At 42.3% G+C, this 18,966-nt stretch overlaps 1 protein-coding gene across 2 annotated transcripts in view; it reads right to left on the minus strand.

The window, feature by feature from the left end:
- The window catches only part of LOC130485468 (trifunctional purine biosynthetic protein adenosine-3), a 35,728-nt gene that overhangs the window by 13,376 nt on the left and 3,386 nt on the right, over positions 1-18,966 (minus strand). For both annotated transcript variants that reach the window (XM_056858674.1, XM_056858675.1), the window contains exons 2-15: positions 18,533-18,628; positions 16,717-16,891; positions 16,480-16,591; positions 13,686-13,754; positions 12,716-12,841; positions 10,439-10,526; positions 9,747-9,832; positions 9,292-9,460; positions 8,116-8,347; positions 5,047-5,141; positions 3,930-4,039; positions 2,588-2,786; positions 819-1,070; positions 36-188 (exon numbers count right to left, since the gene is read on the minus strand). In XM_056858674.1, the coding sequence (XP_056714652.1) occupies positions 36-188; positions 819-1,070; positions 2,588-2,786; positions 3,930-4,039; positions 5,047-5,141; positions 8,116-8,347; positions 9,292-9,460; positions 9,747-9,832; positions 10,439-10,526; positions 12,716-12,841; positions 13,686-13,754; positions 16,480-16,591; positions 16,717-16,891; positions 18,533-18,628 (1,962 nt within the window). The remainder of the gene's footprint in view (positions 1-35; positions 189-818; positions 1,071-2,587; positions 2,787-3,929; positions 4,040-5,046; positions 5,142-8,115; positions 8,348-9,291; positions 9,461-9,746; positions 9,833-10,438; positions 10,527-12,715; positions 12,842-13,685; positions 13,755-16,479; positions 16,592-16,716; positions 16,892-18,532; positions 18,629-18,966) is intronic.

Consider the following 18,966-nt stretch of genomic DNA (forward strand, 5'->3'; position numbering starts at 1 on the left):
CATTATCATATTTACAGATGTTCAGATTTCCTTACCTAAAACTACACCAAATGATCCTGGGAGGACACGTGGAATGTTCTCCAGCAACCCTCCTCCAGTGATATGGGCATAGGCCTTCACACAACCTGAACGAAGGACTGGCAACAGAACCTTGCTGTAGATTTTAGTAGGGGTAAGCAGTTGTTCTCCTGTGAAGACAAGTAGTTAGAGAATCACTGCAGTACAATAAACACAAGCTGAAACAGGGTGTGGGGGCCTTACTTCAATCTTATTAACAATGAACAACATGGAGGTATATGATCGAGAAAAACAAACAGAAAGATAAAATTACTCCAGCACAGAGTTGGCAACCTCCAGGTGGGGCCTGGAGATCTCCCAGAATTGCAACTGGTTTCCAGATGTCAGAGATGAGTTCAGTGGAGAAAATGACTGCTTTGGAGGGTGGATTCTATGACATTTCACCTTGATGAGGCCCCTCCCCTCTCTAAACCACACCATCCCCAAACTTCAGCAATATCCCAGCCTCAAATTAAAGTCAAGTGATTCAAATTTAGTAGCCCATAAGCCATACACTGTAATTTTAAGAATTAAAAATCACAGTAAGACAGATGTTTGCCATGCCAACAATACAATTGGCAACCTACGTGAACATAAAGCATAAATAGTCATTTTCACCACCGCCAGAGTTTCATTCAAAGCAAAGCCTTAGATACAAGGCTCAAACAAAACTATTCCAGTAACTGTCAACAAATGATGGCCAGAACTAATCCTTATGTTTTATTCAGAGGATCAAAAGTTTGTATTTACACAGTTCTTACCTAATGTCTGGTCCCCGTGGCCACCCACTGAAGGAGAGGAAAAACTGAAAGGGGAGTTTTCGACGATCTTCCTCACAAGGCTAAACCCATTGCTATGAATGCCAGAAGAAGCAATTCCAATAACGGCATCCCCATCAACAACTCTGTCTAGTTGTGGGAGCATCTGCCCCCGTTCTACGGCACCAACTGCAAAGCCACCAAGGTCATATTCTCCAGGGGGGTACATGCCAGGCATTTCAGCAGTTTCTCCTCCTAGAATGGGATGAAGGGGCAGAAAAAGAAAATGCGAGGGCTAGATAAAAGTCAGTGTGGCCATCAGGAGATGCCTGATTGCTGGATTCCTATATGCACAAGGTACAGCAAGCTCAACCAGTCATAAATATGTTTTTCCTTAAACAAAGATACCTGTTGTGAATCACACTATGATAAACTGTTTCCGGTTCTGAACAAAAGCGGACTAATGAACAATGGAGGTTTCTTTCTTTCTTTCTTTTTTAAGGAACAGTTTGAACTCTGAGGACACAGCTGTGCTTTTAGGGGACGTTTTGTTATGGGGAGAACCTAGAAGGCCATACACTGAGAGGAAGTCGAAGCATCGAAATCAGGAGAGTCACATAGTAGTTCCTGATGAACTTTAACGGATGGCTGGGAATCAAGTGTCTGAATGTTCCTCGTAGAGGGAAAAACCCTTCATGGCTATAGAAAACAAAACGCACAATGTTGGTTTCTAGACAGAAGGCAGCACAAAGCATAAAGAGGCCTGAATTAAGGCACACTTTGGTTTACCCAAAAGCAGCCCCTAGATTCTCTGTAGAAAAGCTACTGCAAGTAACGAAGTGTAACTTTTATCTGTATTCATAAGAGGCAGTAGGGAGTCAAAACGCAGCTAGGCACCGAAAGTCATCAGTGCAGGGTATTTTATCATTTCTGTTTTTCTTCTGATGAATAGGATAGCTATTTGCTTTCCACACTCCCTTCAAAGAACAAATGTGTGTGTGTGTGTGTGTGTGTGTGTGTGTGTGTGTGTGTGTGTGTGTGTGTGAAGTGCCGTCAAGTCACAGCTGATTTATCGCAACCCCAGCAAGGGGCTGTCAAGGCAAGAAGCAGAGGTGGTTTGCCATTGCCTTCCTCTGCAGAACCTTCCTTGGTGGTCTCCCTTCCAAGTACTGACCCTGCTTAGCTTCTGAGATCTGACAGGATCGGGCTACACCATGCCGCCTTCCTCCCTTCAAAGAACAAATACCCACTCCTTTTCCCCTTTGGTTCGATAAGCACTTAAATCTGCCCCCTTCTTCTTTTAAAAGAGTTCATAGAATAAATTCTACTTGAATTGTTGGGTGCTGCTGTTCCCCAAGGAGTCCCATGTCATGTCAGAAAAGGATGTCTATATGGGTGTAAAAAGCTGTGCAAAGAAACAAATAGTGTGGTTTCAATAAATATCTTGAAGGGAAAGTGGCATGATCTTAATGTCAGTATTCAAGGAGATAACATACAATTGGCTCCCATTTCTGTCTCCTCACAGAAAGCATGTCACAGGGCAGGAACACGGCACTAACCTAGCCTGCTCTCCCTCTCCAGACAGCTGCCTTTCTCAGTTCTTTCTATCAACAATGCAGTACAGACTGTGATAATCCATTACAAAGTCAATGTGCAAAGTTCATACTAATGAAGACAGCACATGAATTCTCTTGAACAGCAGTTGCTTGTTTTAAACTACCAGGGAGTATAAAGCTTTAAAAAAAAAATCCAGAGAGAAAGTGACATCATACCAAGAAGGGCACATCCTGCCAGTGTACAGGCTTCCGCTATTCCAGCTACGACTGCCTGAGTCACCTCAACATCTAGTTTCCCACAGGCGAAGTAGTCAAGGAAGAAAAGGGGCTCAGCTCCCTGAGCTAAGATATCATTTACACACATGGCGACCAAGTCCTGGCCAATTGTGTTGTGTTTGTTGCACAGTTGGGCAATCTAGAAGGGAAAAAACCATTTCAGAAGTTGACACAGATCACTATGGGTAGCCGTGTTTGTCTGTATCAGTAGAAAAGAGCAAGAGTCCAGTAGCACAAGTGGGGGCCCACAAGACTCACAGGGGGAATCCCATCCTCCCCCCCCCACTTGCTCGCTGAGCCCTGCACAACTCCCTGTCACCGCTGTAGCCACCTCTGTGCCAAGCATGGCTCCCAGAGTCCACCGCCACCATGGCTGGGCCTTGTAAAGCTCTTGGAGTCTGCCACTGAGGCCAGGCCCCACTAACCTCATGGCGTCTGCAGCTGCTGCAGCTGAGCCCAGCCTGGCTCCCGGGGTCCACTGCGGCCAAGCCCAGCCCAGCCCAGCTCCCAGTCACCACCACAGATGCCTCCAGGTCCCACATGCCTCCTGGAGTCCTCTACTGACGTGGCTGGGCCCAGCGCAGTTCCTTGAGTCTGCTGGTGTGATCAAACCTTGCAGGGAGCACTGAGTAGGCCATGGTTGAGAGTAGAGGGGCAGGGTGGCAAAGCCCCTTGAGGGATACTGTTGTGCATTAGTTCCAGTTTAAGAATATGACACATATAATGGAAGAACAACACAAGCCATCAGGCTTTTTCATGTAAAATTGCCAGTAACCTGGAGAAAAAACTTACATTTAACTCCTCCTCCGAGGAACCTGGGGAAACAGACATGGTTTCCCCACCTGCTGCCGTTTAATTCTCATGACCATCCTGTATGATAGATTAGGCTGAGGCCAACCACCTTGTCCCAGGTCACCCTCTGAGCTTCACACCCCTATGAAAGTGTGAACCTGGCTCTCCCCAGGCCTAGTCCTGCACTGTGACCACCACACTACACTGCCTCTCAGAAAGCATCACAAGAAAACATAAGGGAAAGTCAGAAATACAAACCATGACTTGAGATTGTTTTTAGAAAAATTAAGCCAGCAGTGATTTTTCAGTACTGCACTCTGCATACCGACGCAACTATTCACACATTAGTGGATTTCCTAGTTTCTATCAATATGTGAATCTTGAGGATTCTAAATCTTGAGGAATCTTGAGGAACTAAACATTCAGTTGCTAAGCAAGGTGCCAGGTGTTAAGGTGCAAAGAAATCCATCCATGCCCTCTTCCTCATTACCTTGAGCTTTGTTCCAACACCATCAGTTCCAGATACCAAAATTGGATCTTTGTACCCAGCTTCTTTCAAGTCAAAGAGGCCAGCAAACCCTCCAAGGTCAGCATTACAGCCTACCAATTAGAGGAAAGAAGGGCTTGTTAACAACGTAAGGTATATGTTGAGTGCCCTCAGTCTTCTTTTTCAAATGTGATCTCAGGCTTGCTTTTTCATAAGAATAGCCATGATGCATCAGACTAACTGTCCATCTGTCTAGCAGCTTGTTTGACACAATGGTCAGAGAGATGCCCCTTCAGAAGGGTTACAAATAGGGAACTCCCCATGTTGTGGCCTTCAAACACTGGCATTCAAAAGGTTACATTAAGTCCGCTTCCCCCTTGCTCGGATCCTGAAATATCACTGTAGAAAGCAGAGCACAATGGGCACACAGAAGGACAGAATGTCTTTTCACTATAAAACTCCCTCTTATTGTCTTCCATATATGTAGTTGCCAACTGAAGGATTATTGTACAGTCAGTCAGAAAATGATAGCTGAGGAAACAGACCCCAATTATCCAGGGTATCTTTTCTTCACTTTTATCTTATCAGATTTGTGGGTAGAAAGTGCCATCAAGTCGCAGCTGACTTATGGCGACCCCATAGGGTTTTCAAGGCAAGAGACTAACAGAGGTGGTTTGCCATTGCATGTCTCTGCATAGCAACCCTGGACTTCCTTGGTGGTCTCCCATCCAAATACTAGCCAGGGCTGACCCTACTTAGCTTCTGAAATCTGATGAGATTGGGCTAGACTGGGCTATCTAGGTCAGGGCCTTTTACCTTTCATAAAAAGCAAAATCAAAACTGATGCAGAGATGAGTTAAAGGATTGTTATGAAACACTGAATAATTATGCCAAGGAAATACTGTTATTAGATGTATATTTGCAGTACAATTAAAAAACCACTGCATGGTGACTAATGGGGATGCTTAACTTTGACCCCTCAGTGGAAGTCACAATAATACAAATTTTACATTATTACAAGCCATTTGTGAATATTGATATTAAGGCCTCAGTTGTGAATGAATTAATGACACAAGGGTTTGTTTGTTTTTTAAATTAAATGAACAAATTTTTTTCTTACCTGGTCTGGACGTGGCAGCTGCTAAAGGCTTAATTTTCTGAACCAAGGTGTTACCAGCTGCAATGTCTACACCACTGTCTTTATAAGTCAAGCCCCTAAAAGGGCAGAATAGCTGGTTATCAATGGATGCATACACAGATTTATTTTATAGGGCAAATGCAAGGCTGTAAAGAATTATCTGGAACGCTACCAGGACTGCCTACTGGCTCGGCTCTGGTGGCTCTGGTGTGAGGACCTGTTTCTCAGATGGTGGACTATGGGTGTGTTCTGATAAATCTGAGAGCAGAGATCAGTACCTCTGTTCTAGTGTCTATGGTCCCTTTGCTCCTGTTTATGTGGTAATTTAGCTGGAATCGGTTCCCTGGAAGTTCAGACAAAGAATAGTTCAAATGATGGAGTCTCACTCTTCACGATTCTGGATGTGCACAGTACAGCTACACTGTGGTATCGATAGCATGGGAAAGCGGCTTCCGAATATGCCCTAATGTGGAGAGAGTAGGGGCCCTAAGGCACTAGAGCTTTAGGAAATCAGCTGGGATTTGAACTCAGGATTCCCAAATCCAAATCTAGCACTCTCTTGAATGTACCACACTGGCTGTTTCCAACATAAATACAGTGGGGGGGGGGAGGAGACTCTTGGCATATTAAAATGGGGTTAAAATGCAGAGAGATACATTGCATATACATGTCTGTGAAAGTATTGTTACTAAATGCTTTAAGTACATGTATGACCTGCTCATTTACTGTGCAGTCCTAAGCAGAGTTATATTCTTTAAAGCCCATTGATTTCAAGAATAGTGTAACTCTGCTTCAGATTGCACTGTCAAGAGACAAATCACTCAATAGCTTCCGAAGGGAGGCATTATTTGAGGTTGAACAATGCTGAAGCCCAATCCGGAGCACATCATGTGGAATCTGAGGTCTCTTGACATCTTTCTCAGCTCTAGCGAACCTCTTAGAACAGGGGTCACCAACGCAGTGGCAGTGGTTGACACGACGCCTGCCAACACCTTTCCTGATGCCTGCCAACTGCTTTTACAAAGTGGGTGAGGCCAGGTGGGGCTTTTGCCCAGCAGGGCTTCTGACTGGCTCTACAGATTTTTTAAAAGTTACTTTGGCAGCACCTGCCACCACAGCACAAGGATCTTAACTCTGTGATTGAAGAAGTATGCCAGAATTTTTTTAAAAAAACAACACAACATTTTTAAAGGCCTGTTAAACAGAACAACTGTTTGAAATGTCTTGAAGACTTACTATTAGAGGTATGCATGACCTCACTCCCTGACGTTTTGTGGTTGGCTCCGCTTCCTGCTCCTGTGGCAGACATTTTATGGTTACACCCACCATCCTGTGTCAAAACTCCAAAGATGTCCACAGGCTCAAAAAGTCTGTGGTCCCCTGACTTAGAAGCACATGCTAGATCACCCACAACCGTTCAAGCACCATGCTTAACATACATGAGGCTATATCTGATGTGATGATGAGTACATGGGAAAATTTATCTCTCTGGACATACTGCACTACAAAGGTTATTGTCATTGACCAATACAATACATTCAGGAAAGATAAAACTAGATGTTGTGCCATTTTTAGTATACAAGTCTATTTTATTGTATATATCATACAGTATACTGATGTAAGGCCTTTTCAAGCAAGGACAGCTTTATATCAACAGCCTTTCATATGTTTCCAAGTAGCAGTATTGTTGTAATGGTTTAAAACTGGCAACACCAGTCAAAAGAGGCTGCTGAGTCTGGTTTTTAAGTGATGGAAACATTAGATTAATTTGACTGTGGTGGTGTGTTTGTGGAAGACAGTAATTGAAGCAATTGTACTGGTACAAATATCTTTCTCTCACTCAGTGTTTACAGGAACAGTCTCTATAAATACTGTGTGTGTTAAGTACCATCAAGTCGCTTCCGACTCATGGCGACCCTATGAATGAAAGTCCTCCAAAATGTCCTAACTTTGACAGCCTTGCTCAGATCTTGCAAATTGAAGGCTGTAAATCCATCTCTTGTTGTGTGTGTAAATCGATCTCTTGTTGGGTCTTCCTCTTTTCCTGCTGCCTTCAACTTTTCCTAGCATGACTGTCTTTTCCAGTGACTCTTGTCGTCTCATGACGTGGCCAAAATACGATAGCCTCAGTTTAGTCATTTTAGCTTCAAGGGTCAGTTCAGGCTTGATTTGATCTAGAACCCACTGATTTGTTTTTTTGGCCGTCCACGGAATCCGTAACATTCTCCTACAACACCACATTTCAAAGGAATCTATTTTCTTCCTATCAGCTTTCTTCACTGTCCAGCTTTCACACCCATACATAGTAATAGGGAATACGATGGCATGAATTAATCTACTGTATCAAGAGTTTGGAAATGTTATAAAAAATTCTGTTAGCACTTTCAATGTATTACAATCGATGTATTAAAAGTATGAAACTGTTATAAAAAATACTGTTCGCACATTGTTTGGCCCCTTTAGCTGTGAAGACGTCTTCCAACCATTTTTTAGCCGGGGTATCCAAAAACCAAATACTAACCAAGGCTGACCCTGCTTAGAGTCTAACTCTAGTATACTGCAAACGAAACTCTGTAAAAGTGATTCTGCTGTGATAGCTTTTCTCAAACAATCTGGGCAATAATGGCTTGAGTGGCTACTGACAATTCTCCCTTTCAGGACTCTAACTTTCTAATACAATTTCTAGACTTCTTGGGGAGCAAACCAGGACAGATATTTTTAATATTTTTAATATCTTTAATATTGTGGTATAACTACGCTCTAAATACCTCTGAAATAATCTATCCTTGGATGCTAGTCAATGTTTTAAAGGTCTTCAGTAAAAGAAAGACATATGATTAGAAAATGAATTTAATCCTTGATTTCTGTCTTGAAATCAGAAACAGGACAGTAATTAATTAATTAGAATATTATTATGTGTTATATAAAGTGCAAGAACAAAATGATACTAAATCATGCAATAATTATGTAATGAGATAAGATAGCAATAGCTTTGGTTAACGTAAAGTTAATGCAAATTCTTATGACAGATCTTCAGCTTCAGAAAGATACCTGGATTGTTTAAGGAAAGCTATAGCTCGATAGCCAATATCCTTTCTATAAATGGCCCCGTTGAACTTAATAACTCCTACTCCTTTGTTGGCTTCTTCCAGTGCAGACACAAGGTCTTTTTTGATTGCAGTCACAGTGAGGACTCTGCCCCCGTTGGTCACCACTTTGCCGCCTTTTATGGTTGTGCCAGCATGGAAAACCTCCAAGCCGAGCTCTTTAGCCTGAGAAAGTCCTGTAAGGGGTCAGTGCAGGTGCAAAGACAGAAATTATATTCAAAAACGTTCCCATATACCTATTGTATGACCAAATAATTGTAAAAAGACATGAACAAAAAGACATACTATTTGTATTTGTAAAGATCCTTATATCTCGAATCTCTGTCTATGAAATTATATTTCCAAAGCTAAGAAACTATACTGTTAGACATAACCGCCCACAGAAATCCACACAGAAACTGTGGTAAAGGTTGTCGACAATTCTCATTGTACTCTTGTGCATTGTTTTTGCTTGATGGCATGGGACAAATGTAGATCTTCTGGATTCTTGCCCCTTAACCCACACGACTGCAGTTGCTAGCATTTCCATCAAAAGGAGGCCATACACACAAATACATGCACACATTCTTACTCTCCCCCCCCCCACCTTATGCTGCCATGTGCTTATTTGCATTCTAGCAGTTGCGCCCACTGGCCAGGTAATCTGTATTTTAAAATGGCTTGTCTAGAAAAAACAGACACTCTTCCCTCTGGCCTTTCAAAAAGGCGATATTCACCATGTTAAAAAGACAGGGCACTGAGCATAATGGCTACACTTTTTCACAGGGAAATTATACTGTAGAAGCCCTAATAAAGTACTTGGCAAAAAAGGTTAATCTATCCCTCCATAGGATTACAACAAACAAGTTTAAATTATGCAAAAAACAAAACCCTTATCAATTTTAAATAAAACTTGCTTTCTCTCTGTGTATAATCAGTTCAGCCTCCTCCAGCAGAAATGAAAGTTGCTAGTTCTGTGAAAACTATCAGTGGTTTTCCATTGGTTAACGCACAAGCCTCTGTCACTTTAGTTCAACAGCCAAGCTCAAAGAAACTCATAATCTCTAGTTAATCATAAAAGGTGGAAATGTACCGCAAGCTGATCAAGTGGCTACATGATTACGTTCTATGCCTTAAATACCTGTTATTTCCAAACCTTTGGCATAGCTTCCTGGGTAGCCTTCACTAGCCATGACCACTGTTACAGCTGCACAGTCTTCATGCCAAACTGGCATGTGACTAGATAACTTTCTGTCAATGATCGCTTGTACAGTCTCATGAAGATCATTCTTGAGTAGTGGCAGAATTACCTATGCAAGGATAAACACAAGATAGGTGGGCAGGCATCATGAAATAAACATGCAATAAAGCTAGGAAATGAACTCCCCAATGAAATAAAAGGAAGATCATGAGAGTACAGAGGAAGCATCTGAATTTATACTACACTGTTTACAAGACCTTACATATCTTACTCGGAAGTACTGTTTTTTCTTTTAATATCTGTGCAATCAGTTGGCTTTGAGATAGCAATGGGTTAACAATATAAAAGTGTTAACAAGTGTTAACAATATAAAAAAATTCCTTATAGCCACTCACCTGACATTCAGGGTCACCAAATCTACAGTTGAATTCTAAAACTTTAGGTCCATCCTTGGTTAACATTAATCCAGCGTAGAGCACACCTAATTAAAAAGTCACAATATACTGAGGACCTTCATGACTGGCAAGTGTATTTAAAATGAATGGCTAGTCTTTCAAATATCTAGCGGTAACTATATAATGGGTCCATAAAACTTTGCCCACAACAGTTTGTATTTACTGAATACAACAGTCACTGAAAAGACAACAGACCTTTCACTTTATGCAGCAGATGTTTTCACTGTATAAAGATACAAATTCTATAATATATCCCTTCTGCTGAATACTTATGGAACAATCAGGGAGAAAAACTGACTAGAACTTTCACGCTGGATCTGAATGGCTTAGAGTTGCCTGCTTATGGTTCCTGTTCCTGCTGGTTGCATCATGGGAGAAGAGGCTGTGCTGTGTTCATGTATATTCTAGTCTTCTCCAAGAGAAAAAAGAATGTGTGGGATCCACTTCCCCAGTCTAGGAAAAAGAGATCTGCATACAGTTCAGTAAAGGCTGGGCATACACATCCTGGTGAATTTCTTCACAGCTTTTCCAGTTGCAGGAGGCATCACCGCGGCAGTCCCATGTCACCACTGCTTGTGATGCTACTGGAAGGATATGATAGCACAGGATATGATAGTACATCTCTCACTTACCAGCATAAGGAATGCCCTCTCTTCTCATACCATCGACTGTTTTCTGAAGAACAGAATTTCTGATTTTCAGAAGCAGGTCCTTGGATAGCTAGTAAGATATTTAAAAATAGCAATTTTAATAGATGATGTCTAATTGGTTTCTCTTTTTTCCTTTTTCTTTTTTTTGCATTATTTCATAGAACTTCAGGGGCAACATTGTGGGGGTATCTGTTCATAGACTCAAGGGTGACCCCAGAAAAAAATATGGGGCTGGGCAAGATCTCTTAAATGAGGCCTTACTTTCTGCAGTCCAGGGGGACAAAAAGTCATCTGGGAACATCTGTGTATGAACAATTCACAGTTTAGTGGTAGACCATACCCTCAGCATACATATAGTCCCAGGTTCAGTCACAGGAATTGGCTGGGAAAGATTTTTATCCAAGACCTTGGAGAGTCACAAGAGTAGACAATACTGGCCTAGATGGATTGCAATTTTTGATTGAATATATAGTCATGTGGGATGTGGAATAGTATAGTATAGCCTGATTTTTGTCAGATCTCAGAAGTTAAGTGGGTCAGTACTTGGAAGGGAGACCTCCAAGGAAGACTCTGCAGAGGAAGGCAATGGCAAACCACCTCTGCTTAATCACTTGCCTTGAAAACTCCATCGGGGTCACTATAAGTTGGCTGTGACACATGGTCACGCAGGCTGTTAGTTTTTCCTTAAGCTTTAAAAACCAAAACTACCATTAATCAAGTCTTTTTTGATAAATAAAAGGCTTATGTAACAATTCAGCAGTGCAAGTATTTAAGGGACAATTCAGTCCTCCTTGCTGCACATTTATCTCTCCCTCCCACATCATCTGTTGTGGTTGTGGAGTATTACGTGGAAAAAAATAAAGTTAACTAGTTAAACAACTAAAGAGACAACTTTGAAATAAAAAAAAAAAAAAAAAAAAAGCCAGATACACAATTCAGGTAAACCAGAAATTGGATCTAATGCTTAGTGCAGGGTTTTCAGAGTATGTAGAATCTTACAATAGTACATCTCTCAAAAAAACCTTGTAAATGATAATACACTATTCTCTTCAAAGACAATGCTCTGCACTTGTACCATACAAATACAAATGTGATTTCTTCTTGACCGAGTAACGAATTGTTTGTGCGTATGTGAGGTGGAGACTTGCATTTGCAATTGAACCACCACAGAAAAAACTGTCATATCATATTAGATACAACAGTTTTCAACTGAGTAAGACATCTGACTGCAAGTCAGCAAGTGATAAGAAACTATTAACCCGCCCTACCCTCCAATTTGTATGCCATGTTATTCTAGGACAGCAGCCACTATCAATTTGTCTAAATGTGCAACACTTATACAACCAGCCGGACTGTAGTAATCAGCCAGAGAATTAATAGCTGCAGGAAGCAGGATTTCCCCCTACGGCTGCCAACAACCTGGAGGAAAAAAGTCCTGCCTCCTAATACAGTCTTAATGGGACGTTATGTAGCAGGTGATACTGTTTTCCTCCATGACCTGAAAACCTTCACCTGCCCATATCCACGCATTAAACCTCTATTAAAGGGGCAGGACATCTTTTCTCCAGGATGATGGGCAACCTTAATTCCACCCCTCTCCCCCAGCAAGAACATGGCTCATTTCCCTGTGACTTCAGAGGTGTGTGGGGAGGAATTCACCATTAAGAGAATCAAGGGCTGCTGGGAAGTTGCACCAATACCTCCCAGGAAGGACTAGGGGAAGACAAGTATGTCCCAAACTGATGCAAATGCTGCTCCAGACATATTTCCCTCCTATGGTTTCCCCTCCACCTCCTTTCCCCCGACTGTCACGTCTAATCCTAGGGGTTTGGGCCTATGCCTTATTTTAGGTTTTGTCCAGTGCCTAGTCAATGAGGGCATTCTATAGAATAATGATGACATTATTTGTGATCATGATCATTATCACAGATTACTGCCTCATTACATCTGATTATTATCCCATAATGGGAGGTAAGGTGAAAGGCGATAAGCCTTAACTGATGGTGGATATCATTAGCCTAAATGTGCAACATCACACTTAAGGCTATTATTGTTTGATAGTATTCATTCTCCTTAAAGATTATGGCAGACTCAAGTGAGCATGAGGAAAGTTCAGAATTTCACCAGGTCTGACAAGAAAAATAACTGTGCCTTACTTGTTTGTTTCCACTGGCACAATGCTGTTTTTCCACTCCTCCATTCTCACTGCAGAACACATCAGAACACTGCCAAAGGAGCACTGTATAAAGTGCATCTTACCTGAGGTGCTGGGGAATAGGCTCCCATGCCACCAGTGTTTGGACCCTGATCCCCATCCATTAACCGTTTGTGATCCTGGGCAGGTGGCATGGGAGCAACAGTGACACCATCTGTGAAGCATAAGCACTACAAGAAAACCAGAAATAATGGACTACTTAGAGAATTGTACTCAACAGAAACACTGGAAATGCATTTGTTTTTCAGGCTTAAAAAGCTGGCTATTAATAAGCCCGTCATTATGAACAATACACTCCTCATAATGAGAGACAGCAGACCTTTGTGTATGAGGCTTTTATTCCCATTGGCATTACTCCAAGGGGGGGGGATTTGGAAGGCAGCAGAAACTTCTTGTACAAGTTAGGAGCACCAGACAGATTCTACTGGCATAGGGCATAATACTTTACTGAAACCATTTTTATTGCAGAAATGTTAAGTGCCAATCCCAAAAACAAATGACAAATGTTACATTTTAAAACAGAAGTGTCCTTAGAACTATTTTCTGCTACTTGCAAATTATTATTATTTTTATACTTGTGAAAATTCCTTTGATTGTGATTTAAAGCAGCTTTTTAAACAGTTATGCTTGCTTAATCACATTTAGCAAGAGACATGGAAATATTCAGGCCCCACCAATAGGAGGTCACTTAGAAAACACTGTTTATAGGGCAACATAACACTCTGGTAATCAGAACAGGATATAGAACATTTTGGTCTGGTAACTCATATTAGGAAGTGCTTGAAACAGTACAGCCATTGTCTTTCCCAATTAGAACTAATTTCTTAGGTATAAGAAGCTTCTACTTAGTGTACAGAATGGCCATGATGCAAACAATGTTAAATACATTTAAGTTCCATTGATTAGAATAGGGAAGGGTTAAGCACACACTAAAATTTCTCATTGAAATACCTGAATCATAAAAAGGATTAACTGGATCATACCCAGGGTAAGTTCTAGACATTATGCACTTACAGAAATTTCTTCTCCTTCAAGAAGTTCTTCAACAACAACAACTTCTCCAGCTGCTCCAAAGGTTTTATCCTGCAATAGATATATGCATGTCTTATCTTATTTGTAGATTTGTCATTTATAACAGTATTTTGACAGAGAGAATTGGCCTAATCAACCAGAAAAGACAGAAGAAAACTTTTTAACATGTTCTCGATCCATCTATATCAGAAACCCAAGCCATAGTAGAGATTTATTTTGTTTTAATTTTTAAATGCTGACTGTCGTGGTCTCTTGTCACATTGTGGAGAAAGACTAACCACTGTTTTGCCTCCCTTTAATGCTGCCAACACCACTTTGAGTAAAATTCTGCCCCCCCCCCGCTCACATGGTTTGCCCAATGCCAACCTCACATGGATATTGCTCTGTAGCACACCAAGCAGCCAAGTGGGTGGGTAAGGATTGGTGCAGCCTCTCTCAAGTTAAGCAAACTTTATTTGTACAAGGCACATATTCAAAGTATTGCAAAAGACAGAAGCTAGGTACACTAATAAAATACAACAAGAAGACAGTTGATGATTAAGTGCTCACAATTCATGTTACACCTGATCTTTGGCAGTTGCAAGATATCCCCTCCCTGGTGCAATTCTCTTTTGCATCATTCTCCTCTGCCAACCTTCATGGCAAAATCCACACTCCAAAAAGTTCCCAAACAAAGAGCCACCAAACAAAGGAACAGGTCCCGTTTTCAGACCCCACCCCACATGTCTCAGCCAATCTGGGTGCTAAGCCTGGGGGCTCCAGCCCGCCAAACCTGGACTCTCCAATCAAGAGGTGTTCACACATCAAAGGACGAGTGTCTTATTCCTCCCTGTTGGAAAAGGATGCTCTGAATCTGGCAAAGAACACATACATAAGCATGTGACAATTCAGGTTTTTTTTTTGGCCAGGAGAGTGATTTGTGTCTTAAAATATAATCCATTACTGTATTTTTCGCTCCATAAGACACACTTTTTTCCTCCTCAAAAGTGAGGGGAAATGTCCATGCGTCTTATGGAGCAAATGCCGGCTGGCCTCCCAGCTGGCCATCGGGGCGGGGAACTCTGGCTCGCGCCGTCCTGACGCGCACGCGCCCAGCCGGCTCTGTGCGCCCTGCCAGCTGAGAGGCGGGTGGGGCACACAGAGCCGGCTGGGTGCGTGCGCGTCAGGACGGCGCGAGCCGGCGTTCCCCGCCCCGACGGCCAGCTGGGAGGCGGGTGGGGCCGCACAGAGCCGGCTGAGAGCGTGCGCCGGCTCACTCTGTGCGGCCCCGCCCGCCTCCCAGCTGGCCGTCGGGGCGGGGAACGCCGGCTCGCGCCGTCCCGATGCGCACGTGCCCAGTTGGCATTCGCTCCATAAGACAAGTTTTTAGAGGAGGAAAACAAGATTTTTTCTTGTTTTCCTCCTTTAAAAACTAGGTGCGTCTTATGGAAAGGTGCGTCCTATGGAGCGAAAAATACGGTAAATACTTCAGTATGAGTTTTGCTTCAAGCACATAATCTGAAATATCATTCCCAACATCATGATTAATTGTAGGATGTTGGTCATCAACCCTCCATTTTTGTTGGCCTTTCTCTTCCCCTGGCAACCAAGACAGCCTTCTCTACTTGCCCCAATCAGAAAACAAGCTTCAAGTCATCTACAATACAAAGGTTGTAAGCAAACAGAGAAGGGGCAGGATTGTGCATGATCTCCCATAATTTCATCACATTCATTAGGAAACAATGGCATTCTCACAGTGAAACTCGTTACTTCATATATTAATATGTTTTTTAACTTGGATTTCGGTAGTACTCAGTGTAGAAGAAGAAGAGCTGGTATTTATATGCCGACTTTCTCTGCCACTTAAGGGAGAATCAAAGCAGCTTACAATCACCTAGTTGTTAATTTCCTGCATTGGGCAGGGGGTTGGGCTAGATGACCCTGGTGGTCCCTTCCAACTCTATGATTCTATGATTCCCTTCCCCGCCCCACAACAGATACCCTGTGAGGTAGGTGAGGCTGAGAGAGAATGACTTGCCCAAGGTCACCCAGCTGGCTTCGTGTGTAGGAGTGGGGAAACAAATCCAGTTCACCAGATTAGCCTCCGCCACTCATGTGGAGGAGTGGGGAATCAAACCCGGTTCTCCAGATCAGACTCCACCGCTCCAAACCACCATTCTTAACCACTATACCACACTGGCTCTCTTAGTGTAGAGCCTTTAGAGTCTGTTCCACAGTTACAATGCGAATTCCTCCACCAGAAGTTCTTCCCATATACTTTAACAAGACTAAATGCATTCCCCATGCAGGTTTTATATGGCCACTTTCTAAAAATCCCATTCAGCGAGCACCTGTGTGACTGTGGAGTTGGTGAAATTGAAACCCTAGGGCATCTACTTATTTTTTGTAAAAATTGGAATAAGGAGAGAACCAGGTGGATCACACCCATTCTAATAAAGTATAATCTTCCTCTAGAACTCTGGATCGTCCCTTTTCTCTTATCAGATGTACAGGTAGATACTGAGAAAATTTATCAGGTGGCAAAATACTTAACTCAAGTAACGGCTTTAAAACTGTCCTACTAAATGATACACGTATTTTGCTCCAAGAGGTATTGTTGAACTTGTATAATTTTATTATATATATTTTATGTATTTATGAATTTTAGGTATTTTATAAGTTTATACGTATTTGCTTGTGTATTTGCTTATGGCTTTGTTAATGAGCAATAAACCAAACTTAAACATATATATTAAGCATTCATGCGTTTTTAAGTCTTGGGATATCTTCAGCTCACCTGCATTATTTCATGTACAGCTTTGCAAGCTTCTTCTTTATTGGCAGCAACAATCACACCTTTCCCAGCAGCCAGACCACTTGCCTTTACCACAAGGGCAGGGAAGTCTGCACTTGAAAGAAAGAAAACGGAAAACAAAGTAACTAACAGGGATTGCATATAAACATTATGCTGTGGATACATTTTCAAACGCAGGGATGACAACAAAATGTTTAACAATTCTGAGAGCTTATCTACCTAGTAATAAAGGTACAAGCTTCTTCTGCACAGGTGAACGCTTTCCATCTTGCAGTTGGGATGCCATGCCGATCCAGAAAAGCTTTGGAAAAGTTCTTGCTGGATTCTAGCTGAGCTGCCTTTGCTGTAGGACCAAAGCATCTGACACCAGCAGCTGTCAAATCATCAACAATTCCTAGCAAGTAAAATATCTCAAAGTTATATTCCTCACCAAATAATTATTAAAAAGTAACAATAATTCCTAATGCTGCGATTTTCTATGATTTATAACAGTAATGAGGTGAGATTTGGACATCTATAACCATTGCTGGAGCTAGCAACTAGAGATGTTCAAGGCAGAAAATATAGCCCATAATTGTATCAGTTCTTTGCTAAATAGTCACATGTAAATTCAGTGACATAAATGTATGAACTGGGTGTCATGGGGTAGGACAAAAAATTGCACCCATATGCTAAGCAATTCTTAGACAGGTCCAACTTTGTTAGTCTTTGAACTGTTTGCCAAGCACGAAGGCTAACAAAGTATTTCTTAATGAACAGTTGTAGTATTCTGCTTTGCACACACTTTATCATCCATGTAGATTTTTAAACATTCACTAATAACTATTTGCTGTTATTCACAGCAATTATTTAAAAATCAATCCATGAGTGAATACTTTCAATAAGAAATAGGAATTGGTGTAACATGGGAGAGCCTGCCAGGACTTGCAGGAGGCATCTCATTCCCTCCTCCCCCACTATTTCCCTTTCCTGAAAGGCCCCATAGCCTCTCCCCTTTCCCCCACTTTCTTCTCTCCTTCTAGGGTAGCCAACATCCAGGTGGGGCCTGAAGATCGCCGAGAATCACATCGCCCAAATACAGAGAGAATTTTCTCCTTAGGGTTGCCAGCTGCAGACTGAGAAATTCCTGGAGGTTTGGGGGTGGAGCCTTGGGAGGGCAACAACCTCAGCAGGGTATAAGGCCATAAAGTCCACCCTCCAAAGCAGCCATTTTCTCCAGGGAAATTGATCTTTGTCATCTGGACAGCAGTTATAATTCTGGGTGATCTCCAACCCCCACCTGGAGGTTGGCAACCCTCGTTCCCCTGGAAGAAATGGCTGCTTTGAAGGGTGGAGTCTATGGCTTGATACCCTTCTGAGGTCCCTCCCCTCCACAAACCCATCCCTCCCCAGGCTCCACACCACCAATTTTCCAGGTATTCCTAACCTGGAGGCAGTAACCCTATCTCCTTCCCACCCAACAGCCAGCCTACCTTTATCTGCCCCTCTGTCTTAAGCTCCCCCCTCCCCGGCAGTCTCGACCTAAGAAAACTGGCCCATTTGTGGTGCCAGCCACTGGGCCAGGCCTGCTTTGCGTGGTAGGGAACAATAAAAATTTATGGGGAGCACCTCGCTTTCCACATATCCTCTTCCACACACTATTTCCCTCTTTCCCTCCTCCTGGTAACCCCATATCAGGCCTGGCCCCAATGAGTTCTCCCTCAAAGGCGAAAATAGACCTGGAAAGGGCCCTGCTCCCTTCCTCTGCCTTTTACTGACAGAACCAAGCTTGGAATCTGTGGTTGCTTATCAATGGCCTCTGAGGTAAATAGTTGCTTAAAGCTACAGGTGCTCCTTTTTGGGTTTTTAAAAACCCCAATGTATTTTTTTTTTAAGATTTCATGTTTTTCTGCAAACCTGAGGAACTTTTCAGGTTTGTAGAAAGATGTTTTGCCCGCTCACAGCTCCAATCACCGGATTTAAGTATGCTCAGATCTGGCCAACTTCACTATTAGTTTATAGGTAAAATACATTTTACAACTTAATGTAGACATACCCTCAGCAAGAGGAACTTCTGGACCAACCACCACAAGTCCAATCTTCTGGTCTTTGCAATATTTTGCAAGGGCAGCATGATCACTGATAGAGATCGCTAACAGTAGAAACAAAGCATAACTTACTTGTAACTGACTGTAAAAATTATTTCTTACATTTGTTTCCATGGGATTCAGACTAGAACTCTGACCACAAGGCAGCCCACTAATGTAGGTTAAGCTAAGAGACAACGTCTCAGTGGTATGTGAACTCAGAACTGAACTGAACTGGGATCTGAACATACAGCCTGTACCATTCTCATTAGAAACTAGCAGAAAATAATGGACTATTTCCTAAGCCTAAGGAGGCTTCCTCCAACGGAAGTGGCTCTGCCGCTGAGGAAAGAGTCACTTGAGTTGAAGAAAGACTCCTTAGGCTAAAGGAGGGCTTCACACT

This window comes from Euleptes europaea, chromosome 12 (assembly GCF_029931775.1).
Source record: "Euleptes europaea isolate rEulEur1 chromosome 12, rEulEur1.hap1, whole genome shotgun sequence".
In the NCBI taxonomy this organism is placed as follows: Eukaryota; Metazoa; Chordata; class Lepidosauria; order Squamata; family Sphaerodactylidae; genus Euleptes; species Euleptes europaea.